The sequence below is a fragment of the Pteronotus mesoamericanus genome, unplaced genomic scaffold (genome assembly GCF_021234165.1).
Source record: "Pteronotus mesoamericanus isolate MK-2021 breed Mesoamerican mustached bat unplaced genomic scaffold, CSHL_Meso_final contig_182, whole genome shotgun sequence".
Taxonomy (NCBI): domain Eukaryota; kingdom Metazoa; phylum Chordata; class Mammalia; order Chiroptera; family Mormoopidae; genus Pteronotus; species Pteronotus mesoamericanus.
Window position 1 is genome coordinate 21,199,560 of NW_026555078.1, and position 18,462 is coordinate 21,218,021.

The window sequence follows — 18,462 nt, forward strand, 5'->3', positions numbered from 1 at the left end:
ATAAGCTGATTGACTGAACATCCTAGGAACCAAGATTCTCAGGGTCCCTGCCAGCTCTGTGCCCTGCACTCACTCACCTCCCTCAGAAATTCTGGGACCTTGGTCCCCACTGCTGGTGAGCCTTACTTACCTCCGGCGCTTCTGGGAGGAAACACAGAATAAAAATAGATTTTCTCTGCAGGGCACTTTTAGCTTTCACCCCAGCTCCTTCCATCTTGTCCAAGAATTCTTGCTTGGACTGGCTTTAGGAGCAAACATTTAGATAAAGCATAAAACTCTACTCACCTTTCCTTCCTGAGTTACCCTGGCTCAAGGGCTTGTCGGTGACTGAACCTTGAGTGAGAAGGGAAACAAAAACACAGACATTCAGAATGCATCGTGGTTGGTTCCTTTCATAGAGTTGGCAAAGCTTGATGTTATGAGCATATGGTTATGTATATATATAGTATACACATCTCGGGACATTATATACAAAGTTAGTACATACATGCATGTCGAGTGGGGTTTGTTTAATGTCAATGTCACTGATACCACAGCACTGTTGAGATGAACCATGATTTCCATGTTCCCTGGCCATAGTCTTAACCAGACTTTTACAGAATTCCACATCCATATAACTCCCTTATTGAACATTCCCATAACTGCCCCTCGCCTTCACTCCCCATCTCCCTCACTCTCACCAGCTTCACCTTCTGAGCCATATCCACTCAGTGGGGCCAACAGAAAAGAAACCCCCTCTTACTGCAAATGCAATGATTGACATCCCTTGCTGGTTAGGGCAGGAAATCGGCGATTTTCCATGTGCATTAAGTAGAAAATTGTTGGCCCAATTGTCCTGAATGGGCCAAAATAGTCTGAGGCATGGAAACAATTTTCTAGATGCAGCAGGCTGTTCCTTCAGGAGGGGGTAGGGTGTGTGTTTGGCCACTTTGCCCTGCGTGTGCCAGGACGCCACACGCACCCGTCCTCCAGCCCTGACCCTGTGGCACCTGTCTCTCCAGGGCCCGCACAGGCAGGGCACAGGCGGCTCATCCACAGAAGGGCTGACCAACAAAAGAAAGAATCCATTTTTTCCCAATCTACACGATACCCCTTCTCTATAGACTGATTTTGTGAGAATCCAATTATCTTGCCCTGCATGGCTTGTTCCTAGTGCATTTGTTTGCTTTAAATGAAACTTTCCAGGTCATCTGCAAGGAGGGCTCATTCCTGCCCCTCCCCACAACGTCCCCATTTAAGGTTTCCAGTTTCCACGTAAACCACAAAGAAAGTAAACTTTCCTTTTTAGCCTGCAAATCTTGATTTCCTAATGTAGATACGTACTGCCCTTCCCACGTACTTCTCCCTTTAACATAGTGGGGCTAGTGGAAAAATGAATAAATTTTGTGAAAAAGGAAAAATGTAAGGATAGCAGGACTACTAGCCTTTGGAATTTCCCATAGGTTTTAGAACAATGTTTTACACTTTGTTTGCACTAAAAAATTGAAAGTAAGAAAATGGAGATAACTGTGCTTGAACAATAAAAAAATTAAAAATAAGTAAAATAAAATCTCATTCACAAAGATACAGAGAACTATGAAGCAGGTGATGGTGGGATAGGGTGTTTTTAACGAGGGCTGAACTGCATATGAATTGAGGGAGTGACTCTCAAGTCTCTTACAATCTTAATTTAAGTGGGAAGTGTGGGGCTTGTGTAAATCAATAATTCACAGTGCCACGAAGTTGACCTAAGAGCACAATTTTTCTGTTTATAAGTTGGAAACAGAAAGGACTTAATTTTTGCCATGGGCTGACCTAGAAGGTCACTATGAAACTGTGGCTCCCTAACCTGTCTAATCAACAGAATCACCTGAGAAGCTTCATAAACATGTGGACTCCAGGTCTCACTCCAGACCTACTAGATCAGAATATACAAGGAAGGGCGTCAATACCGGATTCTTTTTAATTCCCCAGGCACCATTGATGACAGCCAGATTTGAGGGCCACTGTGATGAAAATTTTCTATCACTTCACATTACATTGCTCAGGGGTGGCCAACATATGGCCCATAGGCCGCCACCCTCCTCTCCTGAGCTCATGACAAACATCGCTCATTGATCATCGCGGCCTTTGATGTTGAACTCCCATATCGTCTTGACATCCACCTCAATAAAGTCTCCCAGGGCCACTAGCAACCAGAGCATTCAAGCTAAAAACATACATGCCATGCTCTAAGCAGGGGTGTGAAAATTTTTAGCGTCTTTGGGCCACACTAGAAGAAAAAGAGTTGTCTTGGGCCACATTAAATACATTGCAACATGTGGTCACACACACACCAAAAAAAACTCACAATATTTTAATAAATTTACAATTTAGTGTTGGGCTGCATTCACAGCCAGCCTGGGTCACATGCGGCCTGCGGGCTGCAGGTTGGACACCCCTGCTCTAAGGGTTACAGAGGATACTTGGGGAAAAGGGCCTTAAACCAGAAACCTAAACTTACCAATAAATATATGCACACAAGCATATACTGACCCTATCACCCAGCAACCTGCAGAGCAAGTACACGTGTGAGCGGGATCCCCCCTCACCGGGGGGATGGCTCAGAACCACCACCAGTCTTTCAAAAATTCCTCTACAAGATGCAGGAGGTAGCCAAGGGGTCTCGCTCCAACCCTTTTCTTTCTTCCCGCCCCTCCCTACGGTACCTGAACATACAGGAGTTTTATTCTGCACAGAAGAGCCACTGATGGGCTTCCCATCGGGGGTCACACACCAGCAATACCCTGTGTAAGTATGGCACTGCACCTGCACAGAGAAGTCAAAGGGGGGAAAGGGCGGTAAGTCTTGGACCACGGTACCAACAGTCAGCTCCCATCCCTTTGAAAGCATCCCTGCTACGTTATGTTTTCTGTTTGACTCCCATGCAAAACCACAGAAATTTATCTATTTCTTTCTTATGACTTTTGACACAATATCTTATACTTAGATACGTCCAATACGTATTTCCTGTGATAGTTCTCACCAATACCCACACATTTTCCCCCCAAGCACTGGTATATACTCCCATCCAACTGTAAAAAATTCTAATTGGTAAACTAATTGGGCAAGTACAAGTTAGAATGCCACCACTGTAGATGGCTATGACCCTTCTTTAACAAGCAGAGACCGTGGTACACTTTTCTTCTTTTTCCAGCTTTTCCCAGCATCCATTCACACAGTCAGCCTGGCTGTTGCTCAGGTGGCTCTCCTGAGACAAGGGCACACATCTTGGGATTAAGGTAAGAACAAGGTCCCTGGTGCCTGCAGGTTCTAGGTGCTCCCCTGCACCACTGTGTGACCTTGCTCAAGCCTCCACGATCGGGCCCACCCTGTCTGGGAACAGCACATGAAAACGAGGCTTTGCTTCATTCCCGGTAACTCTTCCTTCTCTCCTGATCACTGTCCCTCTATCCATCTCCTCCCAGCCCACCATCCTCTTCCCACCTGCTTTCTGTAGAGCTCCGAAACACAAATCAGGGCATCACTCCGCCGCTTAAACCCCCTGGGTGATTTGCTAGGCTCAGGATGGAGATTAAATTCAGGATTATGCAGGAGCTCGAGCACCACACAAATTTGCTCATTGCACGGCACTCAAGGCCCTCCCTGATCTGCCCCCTTCCTGTTCCCACAGCCTCATTTTACACCACGTCTCCATGCATACTCTCCATTCCAGCCACAATGAACCCTTTGAAGCTTGCAAGTACGTCCAAGTTTCTCATGGTGCTGCACTTTCTTTGCTCCAACTATTCAATCTGTCTGGAATAACACTCCACAGCCCATGCCAGCCCCCTCCTAATCCCTTCAGATTCCCACCCGCTTGGTGACACACCTTCTCTGCAAAGTGGTCTCAGCCACCCCCTCTCTCCTCCCTCCCCCCTCTGATCCTCCACACATGCTGGTTTCCCAGATTCAGAGCTCTGATCCCAGTGAGCTGTACCATTGATCTATGTAGTCTACGTCCCTCTAGGCTGTGATCTCCCGAAGGCAGGGGACTACATACTGGTTATTTCTATATTCTAAGCATCTAGCATAATGCCTGACTTTTACTGTAAGCATTTGATGCATTGAATAAAGGCAAAAATTATCGTATTTTTTCAACCCTGATCTTTAGCAATTCTAAAATTGTAACATCAATTTAAACAGCCCCACCACATTAAATGTAGACCTCATTTACAAGATGTGTGCCAATTTGCACAGATATGAAAGTGTGGGAATACTTACCTCTTGGGATTAAGGACACATTGAAATTGAGGATAGATGGTAATAGCAAACAACCTGAGTGTTGAGGTCTCCGAGGGGTACAGAGGTAAAAGAGGGATCTGATGGCCTAGGTGAAACCCAGGACTTATCAGCAAGGAAGGCTTCTGCTTTTGCATGGATCCCAAGCACCACGGTTTCCCCAAGACTAGTTTCCCTGTGGACCTAACCCCCCATATCAGGATGAGAACAAGATGGAGGGCATCCTGTTCCTACCAGTATGATTCTGTGTGTAGAAGAGGCATTTACTTCTCCTGACCATGCAAGGAAACAATACGCAATGCCTTCACCTCGATGTTACATTCCACTCCCACTTCTCCTGGAGACAATCCACTGGCCAGAGCTGCTGCCCCAGATGCTCACTCAAGGTCAGCATCTTGGGTTGGGTCAGTGCTACCTTCTAAGGAGGCATAATGGTGGAATGGAAAGAAACCCAGACAGACCTGAGTTTGAATCCTGGTCCAGCCAGTTACAAGCTTAGCTCTGTGAGCCCCATCTATAAAATGGGATAACAACACCAAGCCTGGAAGGCTCTGAAGAGGAAAACAAACAGGGTGAGTCCAGTGGCTGGCACGGGCGATGGCCGGGTGCAGGGTGGCTGTGGCAATGACTGCTCTCCGCTGTGTCAGAAACACCTGCCAAGCCAGCCTGCTCCCACGCCAGAGCTTCCCTAGTAACCTCCCGAGGCCTGGGTGGGCAACGCAGCTGGAAACTGGGATTGTACCCCTTCGGACTCTGTCGGCCCTGCAGGGGATAGTTCCTAGAGACGATGCCTCGCCACTGACAGAATTTTGATAGGGCCTGGCTGGCTGTTTTCTCCTGCTTGGCCAATAATCACCTCACGGAAGACCTGTCCCTGGGGCTGGGCAGCCACACTGACTCACTCCCAGGCCCCTTGGCTCCCACGGTCAAGGCTGGCCTCCCTCTCCTCGAGGATGGTACTGCCCAAGTCCCGCACCTGAGGCAGTGCCTTTGGCCCAGTGCTGCCTGTTACATACAGCCAGGCACTGTCGGCAAGCGGGCTGCAGAGAACTGCTAGCTGGAAAGCCCCCTCCTCCCGGGCATGCAGAGTCCCAGTCAAGTTGTGAGGACAGAACTAAATGCATGAGCAAGAGCTTAAGCCCAAAGCTTTGTTTCAAGGAATATAATTGGACCCCTGGGCTCAGCGGGTCCCAAGGGTCACATGCTCAACTGAGTATGTCCACTGTATCCCCAAGGACACATGGACACTGCCTCCCAGCCCCAGCCAGCCCTGCAAGTCCAAACACAGCCCCTTTCTCCCTAGGGCCCTCAGCATTTTCCTTGGACCAGGCTCCAAGGAATAGACTCCAGATTACAAAATCTTCAGGCTGGGAGCTGCTTCCAAGTCCTAGAAAACTGGAGCTAAATGAGAAATTGCTGCCTCTGAGGCCTGGAGCACACGGAACTGGGCTCCCCTGGCCCAGGTGTGCCGCAGGGGAGGGGGCAGCGGGCTGCAGGAAGTGCAGGAGCTGCCCAGCAAGGATGCTTCCCTTTGTTGAAAGAGCCCCGAGTGAATTAACCCATGACTCTCAATCAAGAAGATGTTCGTAAACTGTCTTAAGGAGTTTCCAAGATGTCTTCTTAAAGAAAAATAAGTTACATGAAGACAGAGAGCAGCGGTCATCAAGGCAGACTGCAGCCCACCTTCCTTAGCAAACCATCCCCATCACGCCAGCACTGAACTTCCTAAGCCTCTGCAGCCTCGAAAAGCCCCTTAGTCAGACTGCCCGAGTCTATTTTAAAAGGGGAGATAATAATACCTACCTCACCCCATTGCTGATAGAATTAAATTAGATGATGAAAATAAAGCACTTAGTTCGTATGGTTAAGTACCCAGTTAAGCTACACTATTTGTTGTCATTGTGCTATTTTTAAGCAAATTACCTATGCACTCAAAAAGGGCACAGCCAGTTTCTCTGATGAAGAACATCCTCTTCTGACCAGCCACAGAGGAGGGGGCAGTCTGAAATCAGCAAAAACTTTGAAAAATTTCAGTGCAAGAAAGGGAAGTCTGTCACAAAGGAACAGTTTTATTCTACTCAGAGGACAGAAGGCTTCTTGCAGAAAAAGGATCATGATATCAATTCTACAGAATTGGTAGTTTATACATACATCCAGATGTAAATTCAACCCAGTTTAGTCTCCTTTGCAAACTTACTTATTCTTTTGAATTAATAAATTATTTATTCTTCATTCTGCCTTTCCTAACCCCAGCCTCAAATTAATCAACATTCAGATAAACCTATAGGAAGAGCATGGGCTGAGAGGAATTAACAAGGTAATTCATTGGCCATTTCTAGTATCCCACTGTGCAGTTCTCAAAGCTCAGGGTTGTTCTGGCCCCAGAGAAACAGATACCATGGAATTTGCTCCTATCCCACTCTGGAACATCCCTGGAAGGCTGAAATGTCCATTGATGATGGGTCCTTCCTTACAAGACAAAAAGTGCTTGTACATCAGCTTCAAAGTGAGGTTACTCTCTGTCTAACTATACAGTTGAATGTAACGAGTGTTCCTAGAGGTTCTTTAAAACAGTGTGTTCTTAGGTAAGCAAATTTCATCTCTGACTCATATACTTAAGATTTTTGGCTTGAAGCCCTTTGTATAAACAGCCCAGCAGTATATTGCAGGTCAACTGCTGTCCAAATTAAGACAAAATCTGAAATTATTTTAAGCCTGTTAATCCTCAACATCAGTCCAACTCCCAGACACCTGGCAGATGTGGGAGGCTGGCCCTCCTGGCAGATGTAGTTGAGTGAGCGGTGAGGAGAGTAGAGCAGAGCAAACAGCAGCTCCCAGGACAGGGGGCAGAGCAGACCAGGGGGTGAATGCAGGAGAGAGCGGAGGACTACAAAGGAGACAAACGCTGGCCCATAGCGGAACTACAGGGCCACGCCCCTAACGGAGAATGCCGCCTTCTATTGTAATTCTCAGCGGCCTTCAGTCACCACTAACAGTCTATGTGTTATCTCATTGGGGTCTTAGTCGCCCTGTGCACACACCTTCCATAGGAGAGGAACAAGGGGCAGAGCGTATTTGTTCAAGCGTCACAGCTAGTTCATAACAACTTAGGGATTTGAATCCCCCATCTCCAAACTCACATAAAATTTCAGAACGGAAAGAGCTGGGGAAACTTTAGCAATTTCCAGTCTCACCCAAACATTTTACAAAGGAGGAGAGCAAGGCCCAGAGGCAGACAGGTAGCCTGATTGCCAACACCCAGCTGTGACAGCTGGCAGGTGTGCTGGTGTCTGAGGGAACTGAATGTCTCTTTGTGCATGTAATCTCCACGAATGGAACTCTTTTGCGGGGGGGCACGGTGGCGGGGAGTGGGAGGGGGGAGGCTATCAATAAATATTCAGATCAAGGAGGCAGCTGGGAGAGAGAGGCTTTTGCTCCAGTTTGAGTGAGAGGCATTTCCTGGAGTTGTCTGGGGGACACACAGGCACCTCTGCCACGCCAATGGCCGGCCTGCTTTCCTTTGGTTGTTCTTGGGGCTGTTCTTGGGGTCAGACCTCACATCCCAATGTCCCTTCTCTGTCGCTGGACTTTTGCTTTCTCTCCTATGAAGGGTTCCCTGCTTCCTTAGGAGACCAGCCTTTCCTACAGGTGCCCGCTTTCCTACTCTGTTCCCAATGCCCTTACTCCTGCCAGTTGGATACAGCGATGAATGCAGGCGGTGTCATATGGGGTGTGACTAGGAATCATTGAGGATGTGGAGGTTCTCTAGCCAAATAACTTTGAAAGTATTGGGTTAGCTAAAATTAAAAGAGGTCTCCACTGCAGAACGTCTCAGAGCCTTAAACCAATTCATGAGTTTGCTCTAAGAGGATGTGATCATTTGCAGCAATTCCTAAACTTATTTAACAGTGGGGCCCTCCCTTAACTTTATGTGGGGCACATTTCATGGCACCAGTGTTCTCTGAAATTTGCTTTTAAACAAAAAGGCAGTATAATGAAGCGCAGGGCCTTGCTGTATTTCTTTGCTTTTCTCAGACCAACGTTTTTACAGTCTGGGTATCAGGCTCTCATTTTGGTCATTATTCTTGAAGTAATTTCCTCCCGCAAGCCCCACCCCCCTCTTTTGTAATGTTTTCTCAAGCTCTGTATTTGTTAAAAAAAATTTTTACCTTGAACTGCCTCAGACCCTCGCTGACAACTGGGATCCCCTCCAAGGCACAGCCCCTTCTCACCCTGTGGGTTTATTCCCCCACCCTGTTTCTTTGTGCTTCTTTTGTAAAATAGAAAATTTGAACCATATGCAAAGAGACAGGTTTGATTGAGCATCCTTAGTAGCAACTACCAAACGTGAAATGAAGTGACTACTATCATGTACCTCAACATTTACCAGTGGGAAAAAATTAAACTAAAAGCAGAAGGCATGTGGATATTTGTCTCTCTGGGCAGTGGGATATGAGGCTGTCTTTCTATTTTTAATTGGCCTGTTGCTCTAAATCAGTTAGCAGATTCTTCAGATTAGACAGATGCCCAGGGAAAGTTAATGGTCCTCCCATTGGTACAACTGTTCACGTTGTTCCAAAGCAGTCCCATTTTCATTTTGTTGGCATTCCCTGCAGGACCTCTGAGAAACAGTGTTTTCCACGGGTGCCCTTGCTGGAAGACGGAGCCTCCGGGCCCCCAGAACATCTCTCTCCATCAGAAGCTGCAGGAGAACATGGCTTATTGGATGTGGTTAGATTTACCTGGGGAGCTTACCGGATGGCTGGGCCCCACCCACAGAATTTCTGGACTCATTAGTTCTGGGGTCAGCCAGAGACTCTGCGTTTCTAACAAGTGACCGGCTGCTGCTCTAGGGACCACCCTTTAAGAACCACTGTTCACACCACCTATTCTGGCAATTATCATGAAATACTCAAAAAACAAGTACAAAATTTTCTAGATGGGACTTTGCACACAAGGAGCCTTGTGACCGTACTTCTTTCCAAAGTTTTTATAGTCCCGTCATTTTGATGACATGTGGTCTTCTAATTCATAGATCTAGTGATTGCAGCATTAAATGTCCTGGGTGATTCCACACATGGAAGAGAGCTGGAGTGCAGTGAGCAGGAGGGGGCAGAAGGAAGGGATGGAGTAATCCTTTTGGTCTCTGCCGAGCATGAGCATGTTTTTTCCTGTTTGGGAAAGGTTATCCCACAATCGTCTTTCTCATCTTCAGTCAGGTTTGGCTCCGAAGCAACAAGATGCAGGAGGAAAAACATAGCCAAAATGACCTACGTTTAAATATCCTCTTGCCCACAAGCTGTGTGGCCTGAGTAAAGTCACTTAACCTCTCTGAGCCTATCTATGAAATAAGGCTAACAGTGTCCACCTTGACCCACTTTGAAGGTCATTGGGAAGACAAAACAAGACAAGATACACATGGTGGGGGCAGAAGTAGGTTTAGAGTTGTCTGTATGGAAAATAATACAATAATTAATAAATAATACTACTAGAATAAACTCTGTTTCACGTTCTCACAACTGTAAACCTACGTTTGCCCCACCCTGGATAAAGCATCTAAAGCAGTAGTGGCTGTGGAGTAGGCACCCAGCATACACTCTTTTCATCCTTTTCCCCTTCCCTTGTGCTGGGAGTAGGGAGGCCAAAGCTTCAAAGCACAGCTATTCTTGTTGGCTGTAGACACTGTCCCCTGCTCCATGCCAGGTCTAGGGAGGACTGTCTGCTAAGGAATGAGGGATTTTTCCTTTTACAGTATCTACCTCATCCTCCAGAATGTAATGGAGGAGGTGCAGGGAAGGAAGATAACTCTTCAATGTCAAATCCTCCTAAATAAGGGATATTTTATCAATGCTTTGTTTTGTTTTGTTTAATGAGATGATGGCGTAATGGGGCTGCCAACACTATATTAGTTAGAAGTGGTGTATTTAGAATTAGGGACAGTCTCATTCTTCCTCAGGCTGTTTACGACCACATCTGAAATCCTGTTTCCAGTTGGGAGAAGCACACTCCATACTGAATTCAGAAGAAAGAGGCCAGGAGGAAAGAGAGACGTAAGTCCCGATGATACGAGAATGAGTGATGGAACTAAGGATTTGTGCCAGGGCAAAAAGAAGTATTTGTTGGCTAAAAGATAGGATTGCACACGGATATAATAGGATCTGTTTTCACATTTTTCTGTGGAAAGTGGGATTTCTGTGGATTCTACAAAGTCCCACAGCTAGAGCCGGGGTCATCTGATGGAAATTACAGGAAGATCGCTCTCAAGTCATCGTAGAAAAGAACTTTCCAACGAAAGTGTCCCAAAATAAATTATGCAAGTTGTTGTTGGCGGGAATAAGCTTCCTGTTTCTGGTGGCAATCAAGCAAAAGTTAGATGACTGCTTGGTGAGAAACTGTCAGTGGAACCTGAGCCCTGGATTGGAGCAGGGTAGGGAGAGGACAAGATGCACCAAATGCCTCTGAGATCCCCTTTAACCCAAAATTCTGTGACTTTACAACCCTGCTCTAAATTGAACTTTTGCTGCTTAGGAGTAAGGTGGAAATTTATAAACTAGTACCTAATTGTCAGTGTTACTACCATGCTTCCAAGTATGTGATGAAGACCTTTTTCTTTCCCCCAAAAGGATGAACACCATCCACCCTCCAACATATATTTAAGATATTTGTAAAACCTGGGTGTCAGGGCTTCGGGGACTCAAAGTCTTTGTTTTTTGACTCTTGACCTTCTGTTTGGTGCTTAGAATGGCCCAGGGTTTTAATAGCAAATATGATACCTGATTCATTCACTTTTATTTCTATGGGGGTAGGGATCAAATGTGTTTTTATGTTTAAAGAAATACCCAATAAGAGTCCCTCTCGTGTAGGAGCTTTGTTTAGCTCTGAACTGTGAACTATGGCTGGTGCTGGGACAAGGGTGGCCTGCAGGAGGTGGGAGCTCTTTCTGGCTTCCCGGATCTGACTTCACGTTTGATTCAACTTTCCTGCCTTCATACCTCCCTCCTGTGTTCCTATTACATTTCTCTACTTTGACATGGAAAAAAAAAAATCTGATCCCTTTCATTTTTCAAGAGTTCGGCTGACTGACTTGCAGAGCCAGCTCCTGACATGTTACATGCACACACAGAGCAGTGGCATAGGCCGAAGTGTGGGTATTAATGGCTCTGCCTGGACAGCTCCTGAGTGTTTGCTGCAGGCCTACTGTGTACCTACCCACTTGGTTGAACATTAGCTGCTGTCTCATAAAACCCTAAAAAGTACACAAGTGGCCTCCCAGGAGTCTGCAGTTTAAGCTCCGCCCCGATGCACTGGCGCTCCCTCCCCACCCCCACGGCGCCCGGGCTCGGTGGCCATTCAGTCCCTGCTTGCCCATTTCCCAGGATGGGACAGTCAGTTTTCTGTGTGTCACAGACACTCCATCTGTTAATTGCTCTACTTGTAAAACATTCTTGCATATTTTGAGTCAGAATCTGAGCCATTATCTATTTTACTCAGTGATCCTGGGTTCCTCTGTGAGACTCATCATTAAAAAGCTACTGTCATCCACAGACAAACATCCGAAGATGGCGCTCCTAAATCCCTTTGGTCAGCTCTCCCCACAACACCCCCCATCCTTTGATTCTTCTCGTCTCCAAACCAAATGTCTCTGGCTCCTTTGAATATTTCTCAGGGGACATAATTTCCCAGCTTTACTCACTTGAGTCACCCCCTGGCTTTGCTATAGCCAACATCACTTTAAAAGATGCAACGTCCTTTAGCAAGGCATGGAGAGTAGTGATTAGGGCCAAGAATTCTATAGCCAGGCACTTGGGTTTGACCCCTGCCTCTACTACTTGCAAGTTGTATGACCCTGGGCAAGCTAGTCAACTTCTCTGGGGTTCCATTTCCTCATTTATAAAATGGGCATATAATAGTGTCATAGGTCATAGTGAGGACTGAATACCTCCTAAGTCATGGTGAGGACTGAGTAAGTTAACATGTGTCAGGTACTTGTAAGACAGCCTGGCACGCAGTAAGTGCTCTATAAGTAAGTATTGTTGTTATCTGAAAAAGAACAGCAGACATGGTGATTGAAGGCCCTGTCCCTGAGCCTCCCCTTTCCCACAGGCAGCAGGAAGGCCAGAGAAGCAGGCCTCTGTCCTCCCCTCCCTCCCAAGTACACCCCCTTGCAGAGAGCAGGGGCACACTCCTCTTGGGGCTTGCTCCTTTCACTTTCACACTAGAGGAACTGTGCAGACAGACTCGCCAGGGAATACATTCTCCCTGGGAGCACCCAGACCCTGCATGCTCGCTCCAAAGCAAATGAGGCCAGCCAACCCGGGGCAGGATGCTCAGTAGCTGTTCAGCGGGAGAAAAGCCATTGCAGGGTAGGACTGAGTAGTGGTTGAGGTAGGCAAGTCCCGACAGGACACAGTGGATCCAGTGTCCTTGGCGCAGAGCACGCTCCATCCACTCACATCTTACTGCCCATGTCTGCACCATAGGGGTGACCCCCAGGGGTGCCGGTTCTCTAATCGAAAAGATGAGAGCAGTGGGTCCCACCCTATACAGGAGATTAGATGAGTCACTTGCTAGACAAGTCCTTTCTGCACATGGATGAATCAGGCCCTGTCCCTGTCCCTGTCCCTGCCATCGTTTATAAATTTAAAGTGTGCTATCATAGCAACATAGCTGAGATTGTATATTCATTGCAAATTACATGTCATGTAGACCACCACTGGAAGGCAAGAAGTAGAGCTCCCACGGGAAGCTGGCAGCTGGCTGGTGCTCAGCAGGGCTCCAGTATCTGTATCTTTTCCGATTTGATGTGCTGAGAACCTTAGTGACTACAGAGGCTATGTCACTGTAGGGAGAGGAGTAAGCACCAGCGCAATGCCTGACTCACACAGGCAGCAGCACTTCTCTAAGGCACCAAGCCTTGCTGTAACCCCCAGTTCCTAATTTGAAAAAGAAATCCCTTTTCTGCTAATAGATTCAAAGGAGAAATGTTAGCCTGTCAAAGATAGAGAGCTCTCTAGTGACTCTAGAGAGTGTCTCACCTCCCCTCCTCATCTGCACCTTTCTCTCCTCACCCTTTTCTTCCCTTGCAAACTCCAAACCAAGGACACTGATACTTGTCACAAAACTTAAAACCACAGCACAGGTTTCGGGGTCCTGGGCTTCCATCTCTTCACTCTCCTGGAGATGGCAGCTGGCACTGACCTCACATATGGGTGTAGAACAACGCTCACCTCAATGTTCATTTAAAAAGGAAAAAGGAAGATTCAGAACTTACTGCAAAGCCATAGTAATAAGGAGAATGCGACACTGATATAAGGATAGACATGTAGATTAACGGAACAGAATTGAAAATCCAGAAAGAAACACTCACATTTATGGTCAAATAATTTTCAACAGGGGTGCCACGAAAATTTAACAGGGGAAAGAACAGACATTCAACAAATAGTGCTGGGATTAGTGGACATATACATGTAACACCTCACACCATGTACAACAATAAACTCAAATGGATTATCAACTTAAATGTTAAAGTGAAAACCATAACACTCTTACAACACAGGAGTAAATCTCTGTAACCCTGAATGAGGGAATGGTTTCTTAAGTATGACACCAAAAGCATAAGCAATGTTTTTAAAAAGTAGATAAATTGGGCTTCGTTAAAATTAAAACTTTTATGAGTTAAAAGACATTATCAAGGAAGTGAAAAATCAACCCAAAGATGGGGGAGAATATTGGTAAATTACATGCCTGATAAGGGTCTTGTATCTAGAATAAAGAACTCTTGCAACTCAATAGTAAGTACAAATAACTGAATTTAAAAATGGACAAAAGCTTTAAATAGACATTACTCCAAAGAAAATAAACAAATGGCCAAAAAGCACATGAAAAGATGCTCCATGTCCATAGTCATTAGGGAAATACAAATCAAAAACAGAATGAGGTACCACTTCACAGCCAAGAGGATGGCTATAACAAAGAAGACAGACAATGACAAGTGTTTGCAAAGATGTAAAGAAACTGGAACCCTCAGACATTGCTTTTGGGATGTTATATGGTGCAGCCACCTTGGAGAACAGTCTGTCAGTTCCTCAAATGCTTAAACATAGAGTCATAAAACCAAGCAATTCTAATTCCAGGTATATACCAAGAGAATTGAAAACATACATCCACATAAAACCTTGCACACAATAGCATGTTTTAAAATAGCCAAGGAGTGGAAACAACTCATATGTCCATCAACTGATGAATAGATAAATACAATGGGGTATAACCATACAATGGAGTATTATTTGACAATAAAAAGGAATGGAGTACCGATTTATATTATAACGTGAACGAACCTTGAAAACATTCTGCTACGTAAAAGAAGCCAGTCGCTAAAGACCACACACACATTATATGACTCCATTTATATGAAATGTCCAGAATAAGCAAATCCATAGAAATAGAAAGTAGATTAGTGGTTGCCAGGAATTGAGGAGAGGGCGTAATGGAGACTAACTGCTCATGGGCACAGGGTTTCTTCTTGGATGATGAAAATGTTCTGGCATTAGATGGTGGTGATAGCTATACAACTCTGTGAATATCCTGAAAACCCCTGAACTTAACAGGGTAAATCTTGAGGTATGTGAAGTCTCTCATACAAATCATTTCATATATCTCATTAATGCTGTTATTTTAAAGAACAAAACCAGGCCTGCCCACGGGTCACAGCTTGCTAGCGTCTGGGATAGCTCAACCAGCTCTCCCATTTAACAGCTGAGCAACTGAGGCCTGAAGAGGAAGAAAACTAACATTTGCCGAACAGCAAATATGTGCTAAATAGTGGGCATTTCCATATAGATTATCACATTCACTATCTGGCTGTTTGGAACAAAAGCAATTCAATGAAAAATACATGTAAAGCAAGTAGTAAGATGCTCTGAGCCCAGCAGATGTTCAACTTACAACAAATACTAATACGTTTATTGAGCACTTAACCAAAAAAGCATAAAGAAAAGCAACCACTTGTCCAACAGTGGGTCTATTGACCATTTTGCCATCTATATATAAAGGATGGGTTTGAATTTTTAACAGTGTGACTGCTTTAAAAAAAAAAGAGTTGGTATTGTGCACACGACAGAAGGCAGAGGGAGCCCAAAACAGGGTACTGCCCACCAAAACAAACAGAACTGGCTTTGTTTGGGGGACTCCAATGAGCTGAAGCAGCTCAGAAGACTCCAGCTTATGGATGCAACCAGGGTCTTAGTATTAGAGTGTCCTGAGCCTCTGGACTCTTTGGGCACATCTAGGCTCATCAAAGATAGGACAAATTTTTTCACCCTATGAGGATGCTCAGCACTCCAGCCTGTCCATATTTAATCAGCTGAAGCCGACAAAAGCTCCCAGTCCTTAAAATCACTAATACCTTCTGTACCAGCTGGGGATCTGGAAGAGGGAGACCCAGATGGTAAACCCAGGTGTCTCTTTCCAGGGCAAGCTAGTCACACAACCCAGGCTTGCAGGGGCAACTTCAGGGAGTGCAGTTCTGTACTGTAGGGGCAGGGAGGAGGGGGAGCTAAAAATGAACATCAAGGCTTGCCCATAGCTCCAGCTCAGGCACTTAGGAAATTGCAGTGCCTTAGGTTATGGCAAATACAACAGTAAGAGTTACAGAAATGCAGACAAGCGGGGGCCACTGTTTTTGCCAAAAAGCCAAGGCACATTTTCTTCATGCTTCCAACTTCAGAACAAAGCATCATGAAGAAGAACGTACAGTCCCCAGGCCCCTATATGCAAAAAAAAAAAAAAAAAAAAAAAAAGGGCTTTGGGAAATAAAAGAGTATGTATACGTGTGTATTGGTGGGGGAACAGTGATTAGAACAAGTAAAAATGGGAACAGTGTTAGAACCAGACAAGAGTTATACCAAGAAAGACTATTCCAAGAACATGGAGCTCAAAGATGGAAACGCTCACACATTTTTTCACATCGAAGTAACATTACAAATGGTGTTTTATACTCTCTAGTATTATTAGAACAAAAATCCATCTACACAAAAAATTAAGATGGCTGGGGGATGTATTTCATAACAACCACTAATCAACCACATTGTTGCTCAACACTGTGGAAGAAAGGTAGTTTGGGAGCATGCACCAAATGCCTTAAAAAGTGCATATCCTTTGACCCAGTATTCACCTTCTGAAAATTTAATCCCCAAAGTCCCAGAATTCATGGTACATTCATACAATGAAATACCAGGCAGCCATTTAAAAAATGAGGTAAAGGTGTATGTGATTAACCTGGAAATAAGTCCACAATATAATTAGTTTAAAAAAGTATTAGAAAATATGATATTATACCATTTCTTTCCTAAATAATAAGTACACACACAAAGAAAATAAATCTAGAGGGTTACAGACTTCATTGTTCCTATTTCAGGAATAGGAAATCACTGGCTTTACCTTTCTACCTTATGTATTTCTGTATTGTCAGACTGTTTTTTTACAAAGTGTATATAACTTTTCTATTTAGAAAAAAGTGAAAATAGATCTCTCTTTAACCATGTGATTAATTAAGTCCCTAACACACATACAGATACACATAGTAAAATAAGCCTTTATATCACATCATTTTACAAGCTGCATTGTGTGACTATGTCATAATTTGTTTAAGCAATTTTCTATGATTAGATATTTAGGTTGTTTCCAAATTTTTACTACTATAAACAAAACTTAGATGGAAACCCTTGTGTTTAAATACTTTCACATTGTTTTAAATTATGCACTTAGAATAAATTCCTAGAAGTAGACTTCAGGCTCGAGATGTGAGCACAATTAAACACCTTTGACCCACATTGCAAAATCATCGCATAAAAAGTCAGTGCAAATTTACTTTCCCAGTTGCAATGTGGGGGAAGTCTTTTCCCTTCACCCAAGCCTCAATATTTCAATTTTTACCAATTTGGTAAGCAAAATGACACATCGTTATTTTCATTTGTATTTCCTTAATTACTAAGGAAAATAACCTCATTCACTTACTGGCTATTTGTTATTGTATAACCTGTTTGTTGATATCTCTTGCCCATGTTTCCACTAGAGTCTTTCTCTTGCTGGTTTGTAAGAGTTCTTTGTATAATATTAGTCCTTTGCCATTAAAGTTCATATATGTCATTTGCCTTTTAGTTTTGCTTAAAGATTTTTTTAATGTTCAAAAAATTTTAATTTTTATATACTTTCTCAACAGTAAAATACACTCATGATTCTAAATTACTGACTGTAAATGGGTATTTGAAATATAACCAGTTGTGTATCCATGATCTCATATACTGGCTACTTTATCATATGTTTTCATATCTTTTCTGCATGGAAGCTCCTTGACATTTCTTGAATCCCTCATAGCAACCAGCGCTTAGCCCAGAACACAGGAGAGCTCCAAATTGTCTGAGATTAAAAAAAAATAATGTGTCCGGGATTTGCTTTGAAGCAGTCCAGGTTGGGGTGGGGGATGAAAATGGAACAAGATGAAACAGAATCAGCCACATGTCCGTCATTGTCAAAGCTGGGTGATGGGTACATGGAATTCATTATACTATTATTTCTACTCTTTTGTATAGTTGAAAATTTCCATAATCAAAAGGATTTTTTTTTTTCAAAGACAGTCTGCTTGACTGATTGGTCCACAGCATCAGAGAGGGGACTTCTAGAATAACAATTGTAATAAACATGAATTCCATTTACACCAAGGCTCCCTCCGTAGCATAAAAAATTTAAGAGCACAGGCCTTGAAACTAGACTGGCTGGGTGCAAAGCCTTTCTAGTTTAGTGACCCTGGACCAGTTATTCAACCCCTCTGAAACTCAGGTTTCCAATATAAATAGGGTATTAATAACTACCGCAAAACATTCTACTGGAGATAAATGGATGTAAAACTCAGTGCCTATCACCAAGTCACCGTCATGACTATTTGGTGACACACAAGCTTGACAATCTTCACCCAACATTTCCTGGTGGGGGTGATCCAACACTTTTCCACCATAGCTGTGATTTCTGAATCAGCTCAGGCATCGCACAACTGCTTACAGAGAACTTGGTAGAACAGATGTCCGGAGTCACGTTCCTGATACCCAGAAGAGAAACCAGATAAGGCCACAGCAGAGAACAAAGACCACAGTCCCCCACATTACTCAACAGGTCGCCAAAGGGCATTAACTCCACATTCCAATGATG

At 44.4% G+C, this 18,462-nt stretch overlaps 1 protein-coding gene across 4 annotated transcripts in view; it reads right to left on the reverse strand.

The window, feature by feature from the left end:
- Positions 1 to 18,462, reverse strand: part of SMOC1 (SPARC related modular calcium binding 1) — a 129,719-nt gene that overhangs the window by 47,632 nt on the left and 63,625 nt on the right. For all 4 annotated transcript variants that reach the window (XM_054567355.1, XM_054567357.1, XM_054567356.1 and 1 more), the window contains exons 4-5: positions 2,688 to 2,787; positions 286 to 333 (exon numbers count right to left, since the gene is read on the reverse strand). In XM_054567355.1, the coding sequence (XP_054423330.1) occupies positions 286 to 333; positions 2,688 to 2,787 (148 nt within the window). The remainder of the gene's footprint in view (positions 1 to 285; positions 334 to 2,687; positions 2,788 to 18,462) is intronic.